The sequence below is a fragment of the Meriones unguiculatus genome, chromosome 2 (assembly GCF_030254825.1).
Source record: "Meriones unguiculatus strain TT.TT164.6M chromosome 2, Bangor_MerUng_6.1, whole genome shotgun sequence".
Taxonomy (NCBI): Eukaryota; Metazoa; Chordata; class Mammalia; order Rodentia; family Muridae; genus Meriones; species Meriones unguiculatus.
Window position 1 is genome coordinate 27,731,906 of NC_083350.1, and position 26,614 is coordinate 27,758,519.

The window sequence follows — 26,614 nt, forward strand, 5'->3', positions numbered from 1 at the left end:
TCAGGAAGCAGAGGCAGGCAGAGAGATCTCTGTGAGTTCTAGGCCACTCTGGTCTACATAGTGAGTTCTAGGCCAGCCAGATCTACAGGGTAAAAAAAAATAGTTACCTGCTTCTTCTGAATAATAAAAACACCACAGAAAGCAACAAAACAAAACAAAAAATGTTCTCATATCATAAATTAAAAAATCACCATACACCTAGTATTAGAGAATCTTTTACTGAGGGTCTTGAAAAATAGAATAATTTTTATTACTGTTTACCTTATTTTGATAATTCCTTGTATCATCTTTATTTATTTATAAGCTGTGTGTGCGTGCGTGCGTGCGTGCGTGTGTGTGTGTGTGTGTGTGTGTGTGTAAGGCTTCAAGTCCTCTAGAGTTGGAGTTACAGGTGGTTATGAACCACTTAATGTTGGGTCCTGTGATGGGAACCTGGGTCCTCTGGCAGAGAAGTACATTCTCTTTAAACCATTCATCATTAAACCATCTCCCCAGACTATTTTATTTTTTGAGACAGAGTCTCAAGTGTCTAGACTGGCCTCTAACTCACTATGTTGCTGAGGACAACTTCAAACGTCTATGCTCATGTTTCTACCTTTCTGGTGCTGGGATTACGGAGCTGTGATGCCACCCAGTTTATGCGGTGCTGGTGTATTCTAGGCAAGCACTCTACCAGCTGAGCTGCTTCCCTGGCTCTCTTTGTAGACCAGGCTGGCTTTGACACTAGAGATGCTCCTGCTTCTGAGTGCTGGGATTAAACGTGTGTGGTTTTCTTCCTTCCTTCCTTCCTTCCTTCCTTCCTTCCTTCCTTCCTTCCTTCCTTCCTTCCTTCCTTCCTCCCTCCCTCCCTCCCTCCCTCCCTCCCTCCCTCCCTCTCTCTCTCTTTCTTTCTTTCTTTCTTTCTTTCTCTTTCTCCTCCTCCTCCTCCTCTTGTTCTTCCTCTCATGAGGCAGCCCAGGCTTGTCTCAAAATTATGATTCCCTCCCTCAGCCTTCTGAGCCACACCCAGCAATATTCTATCCTTTGTTTTACAACAGGAGGCAATGTTGCTTTAAGTCCGGGCTCTGATGTGCTGTAGCTGTTATATCTTGAGGAATCTTTTCAGGCTGTTTCCTTAGCTGCAAAATGGGGATAATATCTGTCCCTGTATGGATAATATCTACCATACAGGGCCCCTGTGTGGAGTCAGTGTGATAATGCAAGCAAAATGCTTTGCCAACAATCTAGTGCAGTAAACATCAAGATTAGTGCATGCTGTGGTGAGTTCATTTTTCCCTACCCCTTGGTCTGGAGCTTTGTCTGCTGAAGATTTATTCCCTATAAGAGGTTCCCAGAAGTGGGATTGTCGGATGCGAAGGGTCTGGATCTTTTCCAAGTTCTGGCCAGGAAAGGCAGAATCCTGATTTTCAGTGTCACTCTGTCCTCTGGCATAGGCCATTGAGTCCTATCACACACAGCTTCAATAGGTATAAATTCAGGAAGCTTCCTTCTTAGGACAAGCCTATTAAGATAAAGGTCTCTTAGCATCTTCTGGGGCCTCCTGGAATAGGCCTGAGATATCAGTTTCACTCTGTAAAACTGGAACAAGGATCTCGCTCAAGGTGTGGTAAGGAGTAATCAATAGCTAATGGCTGGAGCTGACTTTTGTCCTCTTCATCATAAAAGACCTTTGAATTGCTTGGCCACTTCTGAGTTTCTGAGGAAAATGATAACATGAGGCCAAAGTTCATACCAGTTGGCCAGGCTCCCTCTCTCCAGTGCCTGTGAGCTGGAGGGCGGGAGGGAGTGACCGGTCCCATGAGTGTAGGAACGGGTTCACTGGAATTGGGGTAATCAGGGTAGAAGACACCCCCCTCCCAGCCTTCCCACACATCCCACCACAGAAAATGCCCATGCATTGTAACTGGCATGGGTAAGATTTGGCACACGGGGAACAGAAGACCCAGATAGAATGAAGGGACCCTTGGTCAGCCATGGCATAAAAGACACAGATCAAAAACAGGAGTTCCCATCTATCTGGTCACTACCCAGCCTCCCACCAGCACTTTCCCAGAATGGCTGATTCAAAATTCTCTGTTCCTGAGTCTGGACATCTGCATTTTGTCCTCAGAAGATTGTATCATCCAGCAAATTAACTTAAGGAACACGGGGATCTACTAACCAAGTATTGTCTGCTTGGCTTCCTTCTGTGTTCAAACACAGTCTCCACAGCCCCCGCCCGCCCCTGCAGAGGGAAGCCTGAGCTCTCAGTGTGGTGTTCAGGCCTCAGCCTACCCGGGCAGACCCACCTCCCAGTTCTCTCTCACTTACAGCCCAGAGAAGCCATTCTGGGCAGCTATGGGTGCCTGAATAACCTAAAGGCCTTGCTTTGCTACTCTATTAATTTTTGTAAAAAATCCTTCCTGACTTTTAAGGTTTAATAACTTGAAGGCTCTGACTCCAGAAGTGTTATTGTTTAATTTCTACAGATTTGTGAATCCTCCAAATTTTCTTCCATCATTCATTTCTAGTTTCACTCCATAGTTATCAGAGAATATACTTTGAACCCTTTCAATTTATTGAAATTTCCTCTATGGCCTAGAACATGATGTATACTGCAAAAGATTCCAAGTGCTCCAGACAAGAATGTGTGTTCTGCTGGGCAGGTGGTAACACATGCCGTTAATCAAGCAGAGGTAGGTGGATAGGGCTACACAGAGAAACCCCATCATAAAACAAAAACAAAAAGGAATGTGGCTGGGCAGTGGTGGTGCATACCTTTAATCCAGCAGATTAAAGGCAGAGGCAGGCAGATCTCTGTGAGTTTGAGGCCAGCGTGGTTCACAGAACTAATTCCAGGACAGCCAGGGCTACACAGAGAAACCCTGTCTCAAAAAACTAAGAAAAATGAAGAAGAAAGAGGAGGAGAAAGAGGAAAGAAATTTTAAAGAGAATGTGTGTTGTGCTCTACATAGCTATCTGGCATGGTCTGTAGATATTTGTGAGGTCTAGCTAGTTCACAACATCCTTTAAGATTCTTGTTTCCTTGTTGCATTTCTGCACCTTATTACAACTCTAGCTCTCCCATAAGGTAGCAAACAAATGCTTCCTTGAAAGATGACATCACTGTCATTTAGAGGTTAGCTTTGGAGGACTATCTACTCCATTTTACCAGGTTCCAAGTTTTATTCTTGTTTCTCTGTGTATAAACATATATGTGTATTTATATGTGTGCAGGTGCACATATGTGCCTGTACATGCATGCTTGTGCACATGTATGTAGTGGAGGGAGGCCAACATCGGATGCTGTTCCTCAGGCAATGTCCACTCCTCTCCACTTTGGGGGGCCAGGATGTCTCAGTGGCCTGGAACTTGCAGCTCACCAGCCAGCAAGGAGTAATGATACACCTGCCTCTGCCTCCACAGCATTGGAATGACAGGTATGCATCATGACACCCTGCTTTTGAGATTTTTCTTTTTAAGTTTGGGTCTGAGATTGGACTCTCGGGACCTTGTGCTTACAAAGCAAGCACTTTACCATATGTGGTTATTTCATCAACTTGACACAAACCAGGGTCACTTGGGAAGCAGGAACTTCAGTTAAGGAATTGTTTCCACTGGACTGATCCATGGGCATGCCTGTGGGGCGTTTTCTTGATTAATAATGGATGTGGGTGGGCCTTGCCCATTGTGGGCAGTGCCACCCCTGGGAAAGTGGGCCCCCTGGGAAAGTGATTTTTTTTTTTTTTGTATAAAAAAATCAAGCTGAACTTTGGAGAGAGGGCCCAGCACCTTGTTCTGGCAGCACAGCAGAGTTGGGCCTAGTGGCAGGGCTGTATGTGAGGCTGCCCCTAGGGCATCAGTGCTGGAGAACAGAGCCTACCTCCTGCCTGCTGTGACATGGTGTAGCTGCGGAAGGGATGCCCTTCTACCCCTCCATACCTGAGACAGTTGAGAGAGCTGGTCCTGAGGACATGAGCGGGAGAGCTGGCCCTGCCCTTTCCTGGTTGCAGCGCTTGGGAGAACAGGCCCTGCGCTTTGTCTGGGCAACACAGTAGAGCTGGCCCTGATGGCAAAAGCATGGGTGAGCCACCCACCCAAGGGTGTGAGAGCAGAGGGCTGACCCCACCTTTTGTTGACTGTGACATTGGAAAAGCTCACCCTAGTGGTGTGGGTGTGGGAGAGCTGGCAGGCTGACCGGCTCAGCTACCACTGTGGCCAGGTCCAGGGCTCTGAGTTTGCCACCCCAAAATCTACCTCCTCTATGAACTACTGGAGATGTGAAAGTTCTGGTCCTGTAGATCTGCAGGATCTTCACGACACAGGGCCACAACAGGGTAACAGAGGATCCAGTATTAACGGTGCAGCAGGAGCCAGAGGCCTCAAAAACAGACCAATGACTCATTGCAATGAACATTTGCAAGTGAAGATACGTGGACAAAGGGTATGCTGTGGGACACGCTGTGCCGCACTGCAGCTTCCACGAGGAGATGTTTTCTCGGCTTTGTCTTACATTTTCTTTTGGGAGGAGGTTGCAAGGGCAGAGGATGGATGTGAAGGGATGAGGAGAGGAGTGGGATTAGGGTGCATGATGTGAAACTCAAAAAGAATCAATAAAAAGCTAAAGAGAGGGAGAGAGAGAGAGAGATCAAGCTGAGCAAACCATGGGGGGTGGCAATCTACAGAGCAGCACTCTATCATGGCTTCTGCTTCAGTTTCTGACTCCAGGTTCTTGCTTTGAGTTCCTGTGCTGGCCTCCCACAAGGATGAACTATACTCTGTCAACTGAAACAAACCCTTCTGTCCCCAAGCTGCTTTTTTTTTTTTTTAATGACAGCATCAGAAGCCAAACTAGGACTTCAACTGAACACCTCTCCCCAGACTTCCAAATTTGATCCCTCTTATATGAATAGACCCTCCGTGTTTCTGACAGCTCCATGCCTAAACTTCCCTGGGCATATAACTCTTTAGAGAGGTTGTGGATGCGTCAACCTGACTCTCCCATTCAACCAAGCCAGTGTCCCTCCCTACCTCCTTTGGCAGAGCTCATCTGTGTAGCCCAGGTTAGCCCTGAACTGGCAATCTTTAGTACTAGGATTACAGGTAGACCCACCACACTTAGTCTATCATTTCCTCTTCGTTTCCTCCTTTCTCTTCCTGCCTTTCTTTTCTTTTCCCACACATCACTGTCCTTCCCTTCATCCATGTATTTCTTCCTTCTTTCACCTCATCCATTTCATTTGTTCCTTCCTTCTTTCCATTGAACCATTCATCTTCCCTTTCCTCCACCCATTCCTTACTTCCATCCATCCACTTACCTCCCTCACCCCTGTCTTCCTCCTCTTCTTGCCACCCCCTTTCCTGTCTTTCCTCTCTACCCATCCACATCAAACTGACTCATACAACCTAAAATGCTGGAGCTCAAAGCAAATGTATCGAGAAAAGTCTTGTGGTGAACTGGAGCAAGGGACCCTGGTTTCCAGTCTGCTTCTCAATCTGGAATCTCTGGGATGACTAAAGGTCTTCCTTCCTTCCTTCCTTCCTTCCTTCCTTCCTTCCTTCCTTCCTTTCTTTCTTTCATTGTTTTTTTATGACAGCTTTCTCTATGTAGTCCTCCTGACTTTCCTGGAACTAGCTCTGTAGACCAGGCTGGCCTTGAACTCACAGTGATCCTCCTGTCTCTGCCTCCTGAGTTCTGGAAATAAAGGTGTGTGCCACCACCTCACTGCCTAAAGGTGTTTCTTTACTTGAAAACTTTCATGAAATAGATGTTATGTTTCTATACACAGTGCTAGGCACTATGGGGGCTGGGGTGGGGGAGACTTGTTCTTTCTCACAAGGCCAGAAACTGACACTAGAGCCTAATGGAGCTATAGTAGAGTGTCCTGCAGTTTTGAGAGCAAGGGTTCCAGAAGGCACTTTGAAATGGCTTTGTGGAAAAGCCAATGCTTGATTGAGCCTTAAAGGACAAGCATTATTATTATTATTATTATCATTATTATTATCATTGTCGAGGTGAGAGTGGGGGTGGGAAGGGGGAGGATTGTAATCAAATGTGAAAGTGTCACAGAGAAAGATAGAAGTTTATTGTTAACGTAGCCTGGTAGAAATGATTTGGACTAATTACAATGATTTAAAAAACGATTTAGACTAATTACTATTGTCCAAAGTGGTAGCGAACTTCTATGCAGTCTTTAATACTGCAAGCCAGTTTTCTATACTGGAATCCAACATTCAGAGTAACCAGCAAGATGGGGGACTTTTGCAAAGTGAGGGCTTTGATGTCATGTCAGACCATCTTTGCCCCAAACCATGCTGTCACATGCTCATCTGTGGAAGGAGGGGTGGGCAGAAGAGGGTGTTGGTGAGTGGCATGTGTAGAAAACGGTGGCATGTGGTGAGCTCAGCTCTGGCTGTGCATGGCAAAGGTACATTTTCCTCTGGAAAAGATGCTTCTATCTACTGTAAAATAGCCACAGATGTAACTGTAAGAAAATTACCTAATTTTTCTTAGCCTTTCATTTTTAGATAAGATCTTTCAATATTATAAAGAGAAAAATCAAAATCTGTCAAGAGAAAGATTTTTGGAAATTATGAAATGCAAGTAGACACCACAAAGATAACTTTCACCTTGAGTGTTGTCTGTCATGGAGACGTGGGAAACTGGAAAAAATATCAATGCAAAAACAAAAATAAAAAAACAAAAATTGACTATTTGCTGGGTCAAAAGACGCAGTTCAATTGATAGAGTGGTTGCCTAGCATACACAGAGCCCCGTGTCTGAGTCCAAATACCATATAAACCCAGGTTTGTTCTTAACATGCTTGTAATCCCAACATTCAAAAGCAGAGGAAGGAGAATCAGAAGATCAAGGCTGGCTGTGGCCTCTTCCCTTGGTCTACCTTCCTCTCTAGAGGTTGCACTTTGCTTTTGCTGCCATGTCTGCTAAAAATAAACCTTGACTACTTGCTCACTCTGAAAAAATAATTCAGGGGAATTCTCAGCTGTATATATTGAGTTTGAGGCCAGCATGGTTAGTCTATCTAGGATAACTCAATGAGACTATGTCTCAAAACAACAACAAACAACCCAAAATAAAAAATACAATGCTTAGACAGTGTCTGCCATCATGTAAGATTAGCTATATGTTTTTGGAGGGTGAATTGAAGCATGGAGACTGGCCTTAACTAGAGAAAAATCCGTGGGCATCCAAGCTCATCTGAGTATCAGGATGTAGAAGGGATTTAATGACCCGAAAGGAATGTCACAATATATTGTGAAGTAAAATAATCGAACACAGAAGAGGCTGTTACAGAGGGCCATATGCTAGTTAAGGCAGAGAAACACCTGCTCGTCTCTCAGTGGTGAACTGAGTGCCTCTGTGATTGTTTGTGCATTATACTTCTCTTTCATCAGCATCTACTGCTTGAAATATTAAAACTGACGTGAGATGCTGGATGAGCTTGAACTGAACTTACTGGATCTGACCAGTTGCTAAAGAAACTGAGCTAGAGGTCAAACAACATTGTCAAGGTCAAGGCAAGCCTGAGTGGTGCATTGATTTATAGCCAGTTCCGTGACCTTTCCACTTGACCAGAGAAAAAACACCTCTCTGCCAGTGTGTTGAGTGCCTCTGAATAGGAGAGATCTGAAAGACTGGGCCTTGCTGTCACTCCCCTGCCTTCTCCCTCACTCCTTTTTATAGAAGACAACCTGGGAGAGCCCCTGGCTGGCAAGTTCTGTCCCTCTTCTCCCATTTCAAAGGACACTCACTCGCTCACCAGGATTCTTTTGCACCTCAGGTTGGTACCATGACTCAGGGGCTGTTCTAGGCAGAGAATCTCCCTAGCAGAAGAGGCCTCCTGCAGATTGAGCCAGTATAATCTGTGACACGCATGTGTATGTAGATAACAATTTTGTAAAGGTGTCTGTTGCACAGGGGCACAGAGGCACAGAGGCACAGAGGCAGAGACAGAGACGCAAGCAAGAGGTGTCAAATAACAATGGAGGAACTGAAAGAGCCCTTTAGAGATTGCCTGATTGGTGCTGGATGACCTGGGAAACTGAGGCCTGTGATAACCAGGCAGGACCAGAACCCAGGGGGCTTTTGTTTCCTAAACGTTTCTTCATTCTATTTTCTGCTTCCCTCGCTCCCCACCCAGGCCCATGGGGTACCACACACCCCTAGCTGACCTTTTAGAATATGGTGTGTTACATAGGGCCAGCCCCTTGAGCCATCCTGAAGACTCTGGACTTTAATATGAGCTGCGAGTGAGACACCATGGAAGAATGTTGAGGTAGGAGCGCAGAGAGAAGGATCTAGATTCATGTGGCAGCTGCAACCTTCTGGCTGCTTCACGTAGAGGAAAACCAGAGGAGTTAGTACTTCCTCACCGAGGAGACTATTCAAGCAAGAGGAGGCAGTGGGCTTGGTCTGAGGCAATAGCCGCAGATGTGGAGGTCATCGTTGGTAGCCTCCATGGCTTCCTTGAGCGGCATCCATCTCCTCCTTTGCCATTAAGTCAGTAGCCATCTGTCTAATGCCTAGCTTGGGCTTGTACTTGGCAGGATTCTTTTAGGTGCGGTTGCATAGAGACCCAACTCAAAGCAGCCCATGTGCAACTCTGTTGTCTAGTGTCAGGCATGTGGCAGGGGTTTGGTGAATGAATGAATTCATGAATGAATGGCTCTTGACTTCTTTCTACTGCACATAATTCAGACTTTAAGCCTAAATTCCATAATCCTAAATATTTTTAAAGGGCTTCTATTCTCATTTCTGCTCAACCCAGGAATCACCTGTACAATGTACTCGGCAAATACCAATTTAAACTATCTTTGGAATTCTCCTGAGACAGGAGAATTGCCTCAAAGAGGAATTCAGTCCTGGTGAAATGGTTTGTCAGGTGAAGGTACTTCTAACCAAGACTAACAACCTGAGTTCCATCCCTGAGATCCACATGCAGAAGGAGAGAACCAACTGCTGAAAGCTGTCTTTTGACCACCATGTGTTCACCCAACCCCCATATACATATATACATACATACATAAACATACACATACATATATGTGCAAATTAAATAAATGTAATAAAAATAAAAAGCAATTCACATATAAAAAGAAAACAGCAAACATATACCATATATATTTTAGACATCAGTAGTACTGATGTTCAATTTGCATCCAATAAGACATGCCTGTTTTATTTCATTGGCGTTTGATAAGACTGGACAGTCATATCACTCACACAATGCAGTTATAGAATATTTTCATCATATGAGAGTTTCCTCGTGTGGCTTTGCAGCCAATCTGCTCTCCCCACACCTGGCTTTTATTTTTTGTTACCATAATGTTGTTTTTCTCCAGTTTAATTTAAATAGACTTATCCATTCTGTAGTCTTTGTTGTTGTTGTTTTTTGAGACAGGGTTTCTCCGTGTAGCCTGGGATGTCCTGGACTCACGCTGTAGACCAGGCTGGCCTGGAACTCTCAGAGATCTGACTGCCTCTGCCTCCCAAAGTGCTGGGATCACAGGTGTGCATCTTGTAGAGTCTTGTTTTAGTTTGCCCCCGTAACTACCTAGCATGGGATTTCTGTGTCATATACCAGACACATATTTAATTTTATTAGAAGCAGCCAAACTATTTTCTAAAATGTTTCATTTCTACAAATATTGCATGAGAGTTCAAGTTGCTGTGCAGTATCACAAACAATTGGCACTGTCAGCTTATATTTGTATTCACCACAGGAAATATAGACAGTGCCACAGTGCTTTTCGGGTGTACTAATGAAGTGGGACTTTTTTTTTTTTTTTTTTTTTTTTGCTTCTCTGCTATTCATATAAGATATATTCTGCAGTTATGTATACACGTGTGCATGTGTGTGGTGGTCAAGGACTGACAAACAGGACCTCACTCATACAAATCGGGAAAGGACTCTGTCACTGAACTAGCCCCCAGCCCAAAGTAGAGTTATATAGTAGTTTATTTTTTGTTGTTGTTTTTTTGTTTGTTTGTTTGTTTTTTTCTGTTAGAACTATCTAAGCTCAGCTAGTCACAGTGTAATCCCAACACTTGGGAGGTGGAGACAGGGAATCCTTGACTTCATGATAAGTTCCATGCCAGCCTAAGCTACATGAAACACTGCCTCAAACGAAGGAAGGGAGGAAGGAGATTGCCAAGCTCTATCTGAGCATACTTATGTAGTAATCCTAGCACTTAGTGGCCAGCCTGGGCTACATGAGACACTGCCTGAAAAATAAATAAATAGGCCAATGAGATGAATGGCTCAGCAAGTAAAGGCACTTGCCACTCACTTGAAAAAAAAAAAGAAGTGAAAGGAGAGAGGCAGGTTCACCCAGTTGTCCTCTTGTTTCCACATGTGCAATGCAGCACATACCCCACCCCATCGTATATCCATCCTTATACTTACAATAGTAAATAAAGAAGTAAACAAGAAAAATTAATCCCTAAGCTCTGTCTATTGGTTCATGCCAGTCGACAAACTTTCTCTGCCCCTCAGTCCTGTGATATCTGAGAAGCCTCGATGCTGTGCTAGCCTTGCTTTTTTCACTTCCTTGGGTGCTGGGGGTGGGTGGGTGGACTGGAATAGAGACTTAAAGGGCTTTCTCTCAGTGTGTCTGGACATAGGAGGTAAGGCCAGATGAAGGGGGGGAATAAGGAAAAGCATCTACCCAGGCAGGGGTGATGGTGGGTAGTGGAGGCTGGGGCATGCTCAGGGGACTTTAACGCTGGCATTTGTTCATTGAATGCTCGCTCAGCATCCTGTACAAACCAGGCAGTGCTTCCTGGTGGACCACCTTAAGTTATACACACATCACCACTGCCTACAGGATCCCACAAAGTGAGGGATTTGCTTCCTTTCCTTTCGGCAACTTGTATTTTATTTTTTAAATCTACTTATTGAATTGCCAAGATTAAAAGACACCTACTTTACCTACACAGGCTTCTGTTACTTGTAAATGTTATATATTTTTACATGGACACTTTATTGTGATTTTTAAAATAAATATATATTTATACAGTCTTTTTTTCCTTTGGGGTACCTCACTTAAGCTTCATGATGCATGGCATAGGCCAGGATTAGTGTCATTAAACCTGAGAACCAGGGAGCTAAGATCCAGCCTAAAGGCACACAAAGAAGATGTCTGAAGCTGAACCTTGGGTCTTCAAGTTAAACTACTATGCTGAGTTGTCTCAGTACCACAGGTATATTTTTAGAACCATTTTAGGATTAAAGAACTAACCCTAACCAGTTAAAATTAAAGTCCAAGGAATTATGGTTTGGATAATTACACAGGTTTTTCTAGAAATCTACTGAATCCCTGCTCTGGCCTAGGAAACTGCCCCCGGGGCTCTGTGGAGAAGGCTCAGAGTGAGTCAGAGCCCCAGCGCAGGTTTCCTGGTGTGGCTGTGAGAGCCCTGTCTCTGGGTGTGTTTCAACTGTTTGATCAATCCCTGTTTATTTATTGAGCTCACAAGCTTTGGGAGCAGTGTGTACCTCTTCAGGCCAACGTGTCAAGGGCACAAGTCCCAGCTCTGTCGCTCGCTTCCAAGAGAAGGGTGTGGCCCCCAGCCTCATCTCCCAGGGCTCAGTTTCCCCATCTGTGAAGTGAGGAATAGTAACAGCACCAAACTACAACAAAACCGCTGCAAGCCCCAGGGAAGGTCTAGAAAGCCCTCCCCATGAGCTCTGCATTTTGCTACGAATTAAATTATGAAGAAATACAAATTCTTAGTTCCCTGTTGAGTCTACAGTACGAGTGAACAAATTACATGGGGGCTGGTTTTTCTACTTAGTAATTTCACTAAATAGAAGATATTTTTATAATGAAGATCAAACTAATGGAAATCTTAGCAGAGAACAGTATCTCTAAAGTATAACCTTAAATATACTGTCTCTATTTCTCCATCCTTTTATCCAAAAGTCCACCCTCATTTGGGAATTTCATGAAAACCATTTCTTATTAAGAACATGACAACATTAAGAGTACATTAGGGTGGGGAACTCCTTATTTTTATTTTTAAATAAGATCTCACTTTGTAGCTCTGGCTCTCCTGGAACTGGATAGGTAGATCAGGCTGGCCTTAAGCTCACATAGATCAGCTTGCCTCTCCTCCCAGACTGCTGACACTAGAGGTGTGTGTCACCAACCCAGAGAGATGACATTCTGTGCAATCCACAGAACCACTAAAGGTTTACTCTATAGACTGCACATCACCACAGCCCTATGAAGTGCTACCATTACCTCGTTTTACAGATGAAGCCCTGAGGCTCAGCTTATCCCAACACCTTGCCAACACCTACACAGTCTATGCTTCTGTTATATATTGCTTTATTAAAAAACAGTACCCTGGGTAAAGCTCTTAACACGAACACACAGGAACTTGAGTTTGAACCTCCAGAACCCATGTAAACCTGGACATGGTAATTCCAGGGCTCCTACAGGTGGGAGATGCAGACAGGAGAACCATTGGAAGCTTGTAATCCAGCTGGCAGGAGGACCACAGTGATGAACAGCAAAGAGACCTCATCTCAAATAAGGTGGACATGCACGGTTGTCCTCTGACCTCCACTTGTACACCTTGGCACACATATGTCCACACTCACAATCCCACACACAACACAACATGTATGTATACATGTGCATGTATACACACAATTTGCTCCTGAGTTTTTAAGTGGCTTAAAAGCCAAGAGCTGGAGGTATGTTATAGCTTAGCAGTAAAGCCTAGCATGTGTGAGAGCCTGAATTTGACACCCCAGCTGAACGAACAAACAAAGATTATTTTTACAAGCCATGCTAACCACCTACTTGTTCATGGTGTGTTTTAAGCAGGGGTCTGTGTGGCTGGTCTCTATGGTACTGGGTAGCAGTCTGTCCTGCGCTGGATGACCCAGCATGGGCTCATTCGGATGCCTTTGTCTCAGCAAGGGAAGGCTGAAATGGCTCAGGGTAGCTGCGCATTTCTCATCTTCCACATGGTCTTTCCTTGGTGGCTGGCTTCCCAGAGAGCAAAATCACACATAGCCCAGGAATGAGCACAACATATCTTCTCTTGCATTCTCTTGATCAAAGCAAGTCATAAGGCCTGCTCAGAATTACAGAGGCAAGAAACAGATTCTACTTTTGATGCCTGGAGGAATAGCACGCCCTTGGCTGGATGGGGTGGGGCTGCTGCTGTTATACACACACACACACACACACTCAACCTATGAATGCTGTGCCCGGAAAGCCTCTTCTCTCTCACACTTTTAGGGTGGACCCCCTAAGAGCAGGAATTGGGGCTCAAAGGGCAGCAGATTACTGGACACTAAGCTAAGTTGCTTCTGCGTGGCATCCCTCTAAGCACCTTGCATATTTAAATCTCCCCCCCCCACACACACACATTTAGCTTTCTCTTTGCAAAGGAGGCCAGGTTTAAAATTGTCCTCTCCATTGTTGTATCACATGGTTTAGCGGGAGAGACCTCAGCTCTGCTGAGGCGAGCCTGCTCAGGACTTCTGGATAACAACAAAGTCAGCAGAGACAGGAGGGTCAGCAGTATCAGGGACACGTGGAGAAAGCAATTTGCCTCGTCTGGCTTTTCACAGGACTTGGAAGAGATGAAAAGAGCACAAGGTTTAGTGTACCCTCTGACACAAAGCCTGTCTTTCCTTGCTATGTCTGTCTCTACCTACTGTCCCGTGTCCTGTCCAATTTAGTATTGTTCAGGTTACCCTCCAATTGTATGATCACCCTCCCTGACGCTCCAGCAAGCCATTTTTCTTCGAGGAGCCTCAGCTTCCCCATCAGTACCATGAGCTACTCATGTCACAGGCAAGCAGTTCACTCTTCATCCGGCATCGTCTTCCCCATGGCAGGCCCTCTGTGGTGCCCTGAATAAGCAAACATGATCATTTCAAAAATTTAATTTATATCAGATAGTCAGGGTAGGTATCCAGGGAGATGAGCTGTCAGCAGAGGATGACAGATATGAACAGGCTCTGAGGGGTTGTGATGAGGGAAGAGCATTCCAGGTCAAAGGAACTTGGAGTGCAAAGGCTACAAGACAGGAGACAGTTTGATGTTGGAAACAGAATGGTGCTCATGGATAAGAGCACGTTCTACGGACTGTGAAGAGTCCTACAATTATCCTATAAGTGGTTGTGAAAATACTCTCATTTATCTTAAATGAACCTCAAAATGACAGAAAGGTTGGGGACGTAATGCAGGTATTATTAATCTTACATTATGAACAAAAATCTTTGTATGATCTTTGCATATTTTCCCCCAATGGTCCCACTCTCCTTAAAGCTTAAATTTGGTTTGATGTATCTCCATTATCATTTATTGCTTTTGATGACTGGGATATTTTGGGAACCAAAGACATCTTTGTATAAATCTTTCTGTAATGATATTTAATTCCTGTTAATTTTTCAAAAGTACTGATTTTTATATGTCTTTGTAAGAGACATTGGTTTATACTTACCTTTCTGTCTTTGTTTGCTTTTTATATCAGAGTGAGGCTGGCCTCAGAGAATGAGAATGAGGTAGCAAGTGTCCCCTCCTCTTGCTTCTCTGGAAGATGTCGTGAAGAATTGTTGCTCATACTTTACCTGTTCAGTAGACTTCGCCAGTGAAGCTATGTGAACCTGGGTTTTTTTTCATTGGATAGAGTTTTGTTTTTTTTTTTTTTTGTTTGTTTGTTTGTTTTTTTTTGGTGGGGCTCAGAGGTCTGTGTGCATACTAGGCAAGTGTTATACCATAAGCTACATCACAGTCCTTGTATTTTGAGTATGGGGGAGTTGGATTTTTTTTTTTACAAGGTCTAGCTGTAGGTTAAGTAGTAGGTTAAGCTGGCCTGTCCTTGTGACCCTCCTGCCTTTTCATCCTTTTAGAGCTAGGACTACAAGGAGGTACCACCATGCCCAGTACTTTGTGGGCAGATTTTTTTTTTTTTTTTTTTTTTTTTTTTAACAAGCAGTTAAAGCTCTTGTTTCAGGTCTATGGAAAGGTTCCATTTCTTCTTGAGTCAGTTTCAGTGAGTTGTGCTTTTGCAGGGATCATGTGTTTTGTTTTCTAATTGCTATAACCTTTTAGATCTCGGTTAAATTAGTAGTTGTGTCTTTTGTCCTACTTCTTAGCCAATTGGGAGTTTTTTGGTTTTTTTTTCTATCCTCATTTTTACTAATGTCTGCTCAATTTTCAACTATTTCTACCCTTCTAGAGTTTTTGTTGTTGTTGTTGTTCATTTGTTTGTTTGGTTTTTGGTTTTTCTGCCACACTGAGGACCCACCACGTTTTGCTTCTCATGATGCTGTGTCATACCTGGAAACCATGCTCTTCCTCTGGACCTGCCATTCTCTTGGCTGCTCTAGAGCTGAGGAGATCCCTCCTCATATAAAACACTCCTGGGATGGCCTACTGACCTGGATTCTCCTCTCAGCATCCTGACTCCAGCTGCCTTTGCTGCCAAACTATGCACGGCCCAAATGACTTCTCCCACAAACAGGAATTAGAGCATCTCGTTTTCGGGGCTGAGGCCCTGGAGAGATGCTGGTGGCAGACAGATGGGATGGCTGGTCCAGTTCAAGACCATCATCGAGCAGACTGAGAGTCAAGTCTCCAAGGAGAAAAGAGATTTGTCTTAACTGGTCCTCAGCCCTCCTGGCTTCCAGTGAAGAACTCATTACTTATCCTGAATCATCTGGTGATGCCTCACCCCTGCACATTGCAGAACCCCAAATCCTGAAATACCTGACAACAAAAACTGAAAGTGGCCAGTATTTGTGGCCCTGTAGCACAGTGCTGGGCACCCAGCAGGATATATACATTTTGTTGAATTAAAGTATATATAAACATCATGCTGTGGTTTTCCTGTCTTTTGGATCAGAATTAAGTTCTCCTAAAGGAGCATTGCTAGTTCCTTAAAGCAGTAAGTACTGACTTCAAAGTCTTTTTAACATGAACTTGGTCCGCATAAGACTTTAGGACAGGTTGGAGACATAGGATAATCTTCTTCAAGGAGTGATTTTTTTCAAAGACCCCAAAGCCAACAAATGATAGAGCACTCAGATATCTTTTTTGTTATTTCATATATATGAATGTATATACATATGTATACATATTAAACTGAGTTAAACTATGTTGCCTTTTAATGTCAAGTACTGTCTCTTTAAATGTTGCTGTTTTGATATATTCATAGATCATTCTAATATAGACAAATATAGGTTATATATTTATATACATATCATTCTAATATATATATATATATATTTTATTTTGTGCCCTTTTTTCTTCATCTATTAAATGGACATGAAAAGAATCCTATTGAAGATGTTTGCCCTGTAAACAGATAAGGAAAAAACATGCTTCTATCTCTTCCAAATTTCTCTAAACCCATGTTAGTTTGTTTGCTGTTTGTTTTGTTTTTCACTTAAAAAACTTAATGCTGATTCATAAGCCCTTTAGTCATCAGTAGCACATGAAGGAGACCTGAACATGAGCTGCTGTTTCCTCCAAATACAATCGTCAAAGCCACAGAGTACCACTGCTGGAAGACAAGGGCACTGTCAAAAAGAAAATGTGCCTTGATCACCTTGGGCCTTCAAGTAAGTGGCAGAGGCTCCCACTCCCACCCTCCACCCTAAGACCTTCATATGAAATCATCTAGGTGATGTCTGGAGCCCTGGCTTCTAGTTCTGGATCTACCACAAAGGGCTTTGTGATCCAGGTGACATCCTTTGCCTACACAATTAAGCCAGTGGCCCTCCACAGTTCTGAAGTTCTGTCACTCAGTAGAAGGCAGAGGGACAGTTCCTGTCCTGGCTTCTTTCAATGAGGGACTATACTGTGGAAGTGTAAGCCAAATAAAATCTTTCTTCCCCAACTTGCTTTTGGCCATAGCAGCAATAGAAACCCTAACTAAGACAGAAATTGGTATCAGGAGTCGAGTATTTATGTGTCAGATCTGACCACGGTTTTGGAAGGATTGTGGAAAGGCTTTGGAACTTTGGGCTGGAAGAGTCCTTGAGTGTTTAGAACTCAATGACTTGTCTGTTGGAACTTTTGAGGATAAAAATGGTGAGGGAAGTGCAGACCATGAGGCCTGGCTTATGAAGTTTCCAAGGGAAGTTTGAGAGTCCCTTAATGACTCTCTCAGGGCTGTCTGCTATTTTGAGTTAATGATCTGTTGGTTTTGGTTATCTGGGTCTGAAGAATCAGCTGTGATTAACAAAATACCAGAACCACTGAAGTAAAAACTTTGCTTTACTGGGACAATTGATGCTGGTTAGCTGGAGCAGAGAAATCCGTGGTGATTAACAAGAGACCAGCATCACTGAGGTGAGATCTTCTGGGAAGTGTTTCCTTAGAGTCAGCACATACAAGCTGTGTTCAGAGGTGGCCAGGGTTGTATCTTGTGTTGGCAGCCAAACTTGGACCCGTGTAAGAGTCTCCCGGGTGGTACTAGCTTTGAAGGCATGAAACGGTCATAGAGGGGAGCTGAGGCTTGGCACTGTGAGAGGCCAGGAAAGACTACTGGTAAAGGTGCAGCTGAAATAACGGTAGAAGCCCCAGGATTGAAGGGGTCATGGAGAAAGAGAAAACCATGTTTTTTTGTTGTTTTTTTTTTTGTTGTTTTTCTTCATGGGCACCATGAACAGAATCCAAGCGAGGTTACTGGTGAAAGTGCAGCCCAATTGTAGCAGGAGACCCCAGCATGGGACAAAGAACAGCAACAGCTGTGGAGTGGAGCAATAAGCAGCACCTCTCCATGGCCTCTGCATCGGCTCCTGCCTCCAGGTTCCTGCCCTGTTTTAGTTCCTGTCTTGACTTTCTTCAGTGATGAACTACAATGTGGAAGAATAAGCCAAATGAAGCCTCTCCTCCCCATCTTGCTTTTGGTCATGCTGTTTCATCGCAGCAATAGAAACCCTCACAAAGACAGTGACTTTTAGGATGAACCATACAAAGGTGCTATTTTTAAATTTGTATTTATTGTTTTATTAATTACAGTTTATTTGCTTTGTATCTGAGCTGTAGCCCTTCCCTAGTCCCCTCCGAATCCTACCCTCCCTCCCTCATCTCCTCCCAGGCCCCTCCCCAAGTCCACTGATAGGGGAGGACCTCCTTCCCTTTCCTCTGATCCTAGTCTATCAGGTCTCATCAGGACTGGCTGCATTGTCTTCTTCTATGGTCTGGTAAGGCTACGCCCCCCCCCATCAGGGGGAGGTGATCAAAGAGCATGACAGAGACAGTCCCTGTTTCCATTACTAGGAAACCTACTTGGACACTGAGCTGCCATGGGCTACATCTGTGCAGAGGTTCTAGGTTATCTCCATGAGTGGTCAAAGGTGCTCTTTTTAAAAAGTTCATCTTGGCCTGAGTTCTGCCTTGGGCACAGAAGCTGGGAAATAGAGCAGCATGTGGCAATGTGGTACCCTAGCTTCAGTTGTAGGCTCACAGAGTTGTGGTGGCTGGCAGCAAACCTCACTGCCTGCTAAGACCCGTGCCCTCTCTCATTGAACAATAGTTTGCTTAACAGTTGTGTTGGCCAGTATGTGGGCAGGGATGACAGATGTTCTACACACTGGCTTATGTGTACACCAAATGCAGGAGCTGGTACATAGCAGGTGCTCATTAAACATCTGTTGAATGACGGGCAGCATAGTCACCTAGGGAAACCTGTTAAAACTGGGCCCACTTTAGTGACAGAGCCCACGTGACTGTCATGTCCTCAAGAGCCTGAGAAGCACAGCTGCAGTGTCTAAATAGATCATTCCTCTCTTATCAGAAGGAGAAATGCTGCTGTTTTTACTTTGAGCATTTGTGGGTAGAGACTGAAATGTTGAAGTTTGGTCCTATAGTAGTTCCTTTGACTTATCCCAGGAGCCTGGAGTGCTCCGGGCTTGGGGCTGGGGTGGGTATGCTCCACGCTCACTTTCAGTGCTTTCAAGGGAGGCAAGGCCAGTAAAAAGGCAGAGGAAATAGAAGTGGAGCTGCACAGGGGTCCAACTCTGGCGGTATTATTGCCCTTCCCTTGAAAGTCATAAACTAAGAAATGTGCCACCGTTCTGGCTTCCTTGGGGGTGGCCAGCTGCTGGGAGCTGCTTCCTATTCCCTTGAAGGGGGTTGTGGCTTTGACCTGGTACACACCTCAGCTGGTCCTCTAGGGCTGGGTCTGGAGCTAATCACTTCAGCCCCTTTTGCAGTGAGTACTGGGGGTTTAGCCTAGGACCTGGAGTGCACTAGGCGAATGTTCCATCACTGAGCTAGATCCCAAACTTTAACCCCTCTCAAGCTTTCGTTTCCCTGAGACATTAATAATGGATAGCGTGATTCAGCCTATTGAGGGCTGCTGAAGGGATTAGAGATGACACAGTTCATGCAGATGCATGGAAAGAGCTGGCAGGTTTGGCCCGAGAACTGTAAGTCCATCTGGGTCAGAGGACTCTCTGCACAGTTTGGTCCAGTGGCTTTTGCATTGGAAGACCAGCAAGCAGCATGAGATGTTCTGCAATCTTGAGGAATCTTTTTTTTTCCCCTTTTCTTTTCTGAGAGATGGTCTCACTATGTAACCTCAAGTGGTCTCAAACTTGCATTGCAATCTTCCTGCCTCGGCCTCCTGAGTGCTGGGTTTACTGGCATGAATGCTCAGTGTGCGCTTGAGGGCTTTCTCAAGGAAGAACTCCACACTCCTGCAGGGAGGCAAGAGGGTGACAGTTATTGCTTCTGATGAAGCAAGCTAAACTCAGGAGGAGAGGGTTTACCCTAAATGTCTTGCCAGCCGCAACCTAATCAGAGGATAAAGCCCTTAAGGCTGGGCAATGGGTAGTATTTCCAACAACACCACTGGGGTTTTGAGAACAAACAAAACCTCTGAACAAGTCCCTAGCAAGGCACTGAACAGTGCAGACACTCTGCAAGGCCATAGGCAGAGACCGCGGGCTGGGGGTGGGGAAGGATCCAGTGTATCCCTTGGACTATAAAAGGAACAACACCAAAAGGCCAGGCTGAATTCAGACAGTTCTGGAAACCATCCCATAGGACTCCGAGTTGGTCCAGCAGCAGCAGCAGCCGCCTTAAGAACATTCAAATTCTTGGTGATAATGAAGATGGTAATGGTGGTGATGGGCACTTCCTGCCTGCTGGACCAGGGCCAAGTCATTTATTTTACACACAGTTTCATTTGACCCTTACAGGAGCCTATGTGGAATAACATTGGTGCCCCCATTTTGAGGCTCAGAGAGGATAAGCAAGCGATTCTTTTACTTTTTGTTGTTGTTTTGAGTTTGTAAGACAGGATCTCCTGTAGCCCAGGCTGGCCTCAAACTTGCTGTGTAGCCAAAGATGAACTTGAATATCTGATCCTTTTGTCTCTATCTCCCCACTGCTGGCATTATAATATATGCCACAATTCCCAGTTTTATTCTGTTCTGTGGAACTCGGAACTTTATGTGTGATGGGTAAAATGCTCTACCAAGTGAATTATGTTCCCCAACCCATCTATCTATCTATCTATCTATCTATCCATTTATCTATCTATCATTTTTTGAGGCAGTATCTCACATATTCCTTATTTAGCCAAGGATGACCTTGAACTCCTACCCTGCTGCCTCCACTTTTCAAACATTAGGCTTATAGGCATGCTTCATCATGTCCAATTCTCCTTTTACTTTTAGGTAACACACAGTTTACTTTTAGTAGCACACAGTTAGCAAGTTGGCACCAGGTTCAGACCTGAATGGAGCAGGACAAAGTTTAAGTGCTGGAGGGAAGGTAAGTAAAAATGGCTAGTGCCTACCAAGCTGTTTTCTCCTCAGCCAGCTTAGCGCTCCCCCTAAGGTCAGGCCTTGTGCCAAGCACTTTACATATTTTATCTCTTTATCTTCATAACATCACTATGAGTAAGTGATTTTATTATCCCCATTTGTATAGACGAGAAAACGAAGCCCTGAGAGCAGATGACCTGCTGGGGTTCAAACCCAGGCAGTCACACTGACTGAGTTGCCCAGCAGTGGAACATGAGACAGTGTGGGCTGGACCAGAACCCAGGACTCCTCTGAAGCTAGCTGTACATTCTCTCTGTTGGCAGCACTGTTCCTTAAAAGCGAGCTGGCTTTGAGCCCAAACAGTGAAATCACACCCTGCGGTTCTGGGAACCTCAGACTGGAGAAGAAGGAAGCTGTTGCTGTGTGGCTCAAGTCTGAGCAGGTGTGCTGGGGCTGTTTCCTTTTCTTGCTGGAAGGAGCCTGCTGGCCCACGGGGTGGGGCGGCTCTTGTCAGCAGTGCCCTGTGGGAGCAGGGCGGGAGGCAGGTGTGCCCAATAAACAGGTCTTCCTGCCTCCCAGCCTTTATTCACCACCCCCCCCACACACCTCCCTAGCACACACCTAGATGCCTGCCTGGCGAGCACGGAAGTGATGAGGGTTCAAGGTTGAAGTCAGGAGGTTTGCTTCCTGGCTCTGGTTCAGGACTCTCCTGGTGTGCACTGCCGACCTTCGGTTCCCTCATCTGTAGAGTGGGGGGGTGGGGGGGTGGCTGTGGTGGCCGTGGTGGCCGTGGTGGCGGTGGTGAGGAGGAGGAGGAGGAGGAGGAGGAGGAGGAGGAGGAGGAGGAGGAGGAGGAGGAGGAGGAGGAGGAGGAGGAGGTTAAAATTCTCTAGCCTTTTCAATTAACACATTAGTTATTAAATACCTCTGGTAAACTGGAGAAATAGCCAAAGCAAGATTTAAGCCTGGTTTCTTGCGTCTTAGACTCTAGCAAGGACAGACTGAGATCAAGTCTTCATGGAAAGCGAAGGTACAAGTGCCTCTGAGATACTTCTAAGAGAAAGGTTGCATAGGCTTGAGGTAGGAGAGCAACAAATGGGTTGGTACTTACGAGGTTGATGGGTAAGGATGCCCTAAATATGCCATTATTTGGTGAATGGCTGATTGGCATAGCAGTTCCTTTTCCTACTAAGAAAAGGGAGATGGCCAATAGGCCCCGGAGGCTGACAGAAGCCTAGCCAATTCTAGATACTGTGGGCTACAGTAAAAGACATGATTGATTTTTTTTTTTTCCCCAAGGAAGCTTACTGGGTGGCCCTCGGGGAGAGAGACGGTTAGGCTTAACAGGAAATGGGTAAGAAACATGCTTCAAAGAAAGCATAGGAATGCCACTCTCGCTGAGGAGCCTTCTCTGATTTCTCCACCATTGACTTGCACGTGTCTCCCTCCCTCTCTGGCCTTGCAGTCTGGGCAGAGAGGGAACTTAGGCCTCAGAAGCTTTCTCTTTGGTTGTTGAAGCGCACTGCGGCCTCCAGCGCGGTTCTAAGCCTCTTGGCGCCTCAGTTTCCCCAGCTGTGTAGAAGCAGGTTGTCTGGCAAGGGCCCGCCCAGCGCTAACGCAACGTGATTCGCTCTAGCAGTAAGGAGGGGGTGCCCGCATTGCTGCGCAGGCACCAGGCTGGTAGCCGGGACACCGCCACCTGGCTGCCGGTGCTTTTTGTTTTTTTTCCCCCCTGCGGGGGGCTGCGAGACCTGGTCGCCGCGACAGACTCTGAGCGGGGAAAGGGGGGGGGGGGGGGTGCGACCCCAGGCTCGCGCGGCCCCGCCCCCGCAGCCAGCCCGCCTGCCGCAGCCCGGAGCCCGAGCTCCGCCCTCCACCCGCCCGCCGGGCTGCCTCCTCCCTCCTCGCTCGCTAGCTCGCTCCCTCCCCCGGGCGGGCTCGGCGCTGACTCCGCCGCACGCTGCAGCCGCGGCTGGAAGATGGCGGGGAACGACTGCGGCGCGCTGCTGGATGAAGAGCTCTCGTCCTTCTTTCTCAACTATCTCTCTGACACGCAGGTACTGCCAACTGGGAGGAGCGCAGGCTAGGGACCCCGGGGTGCAGAGCTGCGGGGCTGCAGCCGCCGCTGCGGAGGCATGAGCGCAGCGGTGGGCGCACCGGGGCGATCGGGGGGTTCAGGCTGCAGAGCCCCCCCCTTCCACGTGCCTTGCGCTGCGCTCCGTTACAGGCGTAGTGAGCTGCAGGTCGCCGGCGCATGCTGTAGCATTGGGGGGACACAGCCACCCGGGAAGGGCTGGCCAGGGCCACCTGGAGTCTGCCGGTCCCCTACCGGCAAAGTTGAGGGGCGCCGCGATTCCTTGGGCAGGTAGAGTCCAGCCGGGGTCGGGGGACCCCTAAGGCTGGCTCTGGGTGCTGTAGGCGCGTTCTCGGCGCCCGGCACTTGCCGCCGTACTTTCACGTGCACTTGTGGCAGGGGTAAGGGAGGCGGCCGGCAACCTTGGAGCCCCCCGGTTCTCCAGCTTCGGACACCCCGAGCGCTGCTGCTGGTTTTCCCGCAGCCCCCCACCTGCTCCTGCAGCGCAGAGTTTCCTGTCAGTTGCCGGCTAGGGGGATTAGGGGGGTCGGCGGGGCACGTGGACAGGCGGGCGGAGATAGCGTCTTCCAGCTTTCACTCTCCGGAGGAGACCCTCCAGGCGAGAGCGAGACAGGATCCGGGCGGAAGGGCTATCTGGTGGGGAGGGCGCCTGGGTCCCCCTGCGGCGCGCGGCCCCGGTGCGCGCTCCACGATGCAGGGGGATGGGAAGGTGAGGCGGCGTCCCGGGCTCTGGTTGAGACTGGAAGCCTCACGGGCTGCGAGCGCATGACAGGAGTGTGCTCTGGTGTTAGGGAGGGAGGACGAGGAAGCTGCTGGCTCGGAGACTAAAACGAGGCTTGCTGCTGGGACAAGCAGTCGCAGGGAGGGGGGAATGTGTGTATGCGCCGTGCGCGCCCCCACCTCCTCCTGCGTCCCCTCCGCCCCCCCCGGCCCCTGCCTGTTGCAAGTCTAAAGTTTGGCTCCGGAGTTAGGGCTTTTGCTCCCGGCTCCTCCTGGCTGCGTGTCCCCGAGAGGCTAGAGATGCGGTGGAGCCTGGGAGGAGACCCCGAAGGCGGGGACACGCCTGGGCACCGAGCGGGGCTGCCAGGCGGAAACCCGCGGGATTCGGCGGGGACGGCCTGAGTACCTGGTGTGGAAGCGTTTGTGCCGGCCGGTTTTGCATAACACTGAGAGGGAGGGGAAGGCGGAGGCTGGGGGGTGGGAGGTGGGAGGAGAGAGGGGAAACTTTGCTTCTGGTTAGAATCTACCAGTCGCTGGGCGGTAGCAGCTGTCATGGGACCGGGTGGGCGGGGAGAGGCTTGCAAGCCGACTCCTTGCGGTGAGACGCAACTTGAAGGGGGGACGCAGCCGCCGAGACGTTCGGCTAGGGGAAGAGGCTCCCGCTGGCTACTCGAGGCTGGCGTCGTGTAGCCGGGCTGTCACGGAGAGGAAGCCCGCCACTCGCGGCGGACGGCGGGCGACAGCTTTCTCGCAAACGCCGCGGCGTCCGGGAGCTGCGGGGCCGCGTGCTGTGTGACTGGCGCGCTCGGGTGGGTTCCCAGCAGAGGCCCAAAGGGGACAGTGTCAAGTGATCGCGTTCCTTCAGGTCGGGAGGGGGTGTTAATGAGTGGGTTGTGTGTGTGTGTGTGTGTGTGTGTCTGTGTCTGTGTCCTGCGCGTGTGCGCACGCCGCGCGCGCCGGGCGCGTACCTTTACCTCTGACGAAACTGCGGTGGAGCTCCCGGCAAGCGTCGCTGGGCACGGTCACACGCCTGGTGTTTGTGTCTGCCGGAGTCCGGCCCTAGCTCAGCACCCTGGGAATGGATAGCATGGGACCAGGACTAGAGGTGTGTGCGTGTGCGTGTGTGTGTGTGGGGGGGGTATGGTATCCCCCATGAAGACCCGCACCCCAGATCGCTATTGCCTGGAGTCATGTCTTTATCTCTACACTTAAGAACCTAGCAGAAGAGGCCCAAAATAGCCAGGGAGACGCCTTCATCCATACCAGGGCTGTCCGCCCTGGACAGGACCCTGGTCTTTTTACCTTTGATGTTTGGCTCACCGGTAATTAATTGTTTGCCCTTTTAGCCGCCAGCCTATCCTACTCAGTAGGGCTGCTTAGTCCAAGGAAACTAGAAAATTGGGTGATCAGGTGTAAGCAGAGGCAGTGCAGTGAAAGTTAATTTGGGACGTTTGTTTCCGCCCCCCCCCCCCCGCCTCCGCCCAACTTTAAGTTAATCATGTGACAGGCGGAAGATCTCCGGGTGATCTTTTGCCGGGCCAACTTGGGAAATGTAATTGATACCAGGAGCTTTGCAGCCGCCCCTAGAAGGCTCAGAGCAGAGCGGGAATGGGCGGGGCAGCCCGCCGCCTCATTTTACAGTTGGGGAAGAGGCTGTGAGGGGTGAGCTGCTTGTCCACGACCACTCAGCCAGGGGGTGACAGAGCCACCCAGGGCTCCTGACTCCAGGTCCTGTGTGTTACCTCGAAATAGCACTGGACTTGGAGTCAGAAGGCCTGAGTGGAGTCGCCTTCCCCGCTCTCTGGCTGGGTGATCTTGGAGCAAGCCATTTTAACTCTCCAGCCGGGTTCCTCCATCTGTGCAATGGGGCCGGTGGTGCTACTGACGGAGAAGCCAGAGGCCTGCTGGTGGGGTGAGCCGTGTTTGCATGTGAGCTGTCTGGTTGTCCTGCTTCCCCGTTCCCACAGCCCTTCCCAGACCCTCCCCTCCCCCAGCTCTCCCCTTAGGAGGGTTGGGGAAAGTGGATAGTCGATGTCCCAAAAAGACTTTTTGTTGTCTCTGGTGACTAACCCAGGCATAGATTAGAGAACTGTTTGAGAGACTTAACGGTTATCCATTTGGGCCATGGTAGACATTTATCAGAACCAGGATTGTGGAAGCTTCTTGGAAACGTTTGAAGAATATGTTCTGAAGAACTCTGTGCTGGTTTCACCCTTGCTCAGGCTGTACCCCTTGCCCACCATCCCGCATGGCTTTCTCCCTTGCTAGGCCTTCCTGTCAGCTTGCCCTGCTCTCTTTTCTGACTTTCATAGTCAGTGATAAAGCCAAGTACTTTATGTGTTTGAGTCTATCCAGTAGGATCTAAGTTGAGCCTTTTATCTCTTTGTGCCCACATGGCACCTGTCAGCATGCTGAGCAATGCTCCTTTGCCCAGCTCTTGACGAGGTCCATGGATTACAAATAGGGGTACAGCTGAGCCTTGCCAAACAGAAGCTCCTGGGCTGACAGGGGAGACAGCTGGGCAGTGAGTATGGGAGAGAGGAATGTACAGGGCTACAGCTGCTAGCAAAAGCCTTGACTCCAAGGGCCACATGGAAAGCCCAGTAAATAAAGGAGTTATTTGAAATCACTTGAGAGCTTGGAGTAACAGTTGTAGTGTCAGATGACCAGGACATTATAAATCACCTAGGCCAACCCTTATTTAAGAATAATTTTTTAACACTGTTAGAAAACACTGCCAAGCATCGTGAAAAGGGAGACACATTTAATATTTTTTAAATTATTCAAACTAATTTTGTATGTGTGTTTGCATGTGTGTGCTATAGTTTGTGTGTGGAGGTCAGAGGACAACTTGCTGAAGTTTGTTCTTTTCCATGAAGTGGGGCTTGGAGGTTGAGCTCAGCTCATCAGCCTTTATCTGCTGAGCCATCTCACCGGTCCAGAAATAGTAATATTATTCAAAGACAGCTGCTCTGAAGTCACGTGTTTTTAGATGTTTTTCTTTCCTGTTCATATAGATCACTTACTTGAAAAAAAGAAAAGAAAAATG

At 47.4% G+C, this 26,614-nt stretch overlaps 1 protein-coding gene across 2 annotated transcripts in view; it reads left to right on the forward strand.

Moving 5' to 3' along the window:
- Positions 1-22,445: 22,445 nt before the first annotated feature.
- Positions 22,446-26,614, forward strand: part of Ppargc1b (PPARG coactivator 1 beta) — a 106,210-nt gene continuing 102,041 nt past the window's right edge. Inside the window, exon 1 of one of the 2 annotated variants that reach the window (XM_060377210.1) lies at positions 22,446-22,807. In XM_060377210.1, the coding sequence (XP_060233193.1) occupies positions 22,730-22,807 (78 nt within the window). In that variant the 5' untranslated portion in view covers positions 22,446-22,729. The remainder of the gene's footprint in view (positions 22,808-26,614) is intronic. The other variant, XM_021633693.2, reaches the window with a different exon arrangement.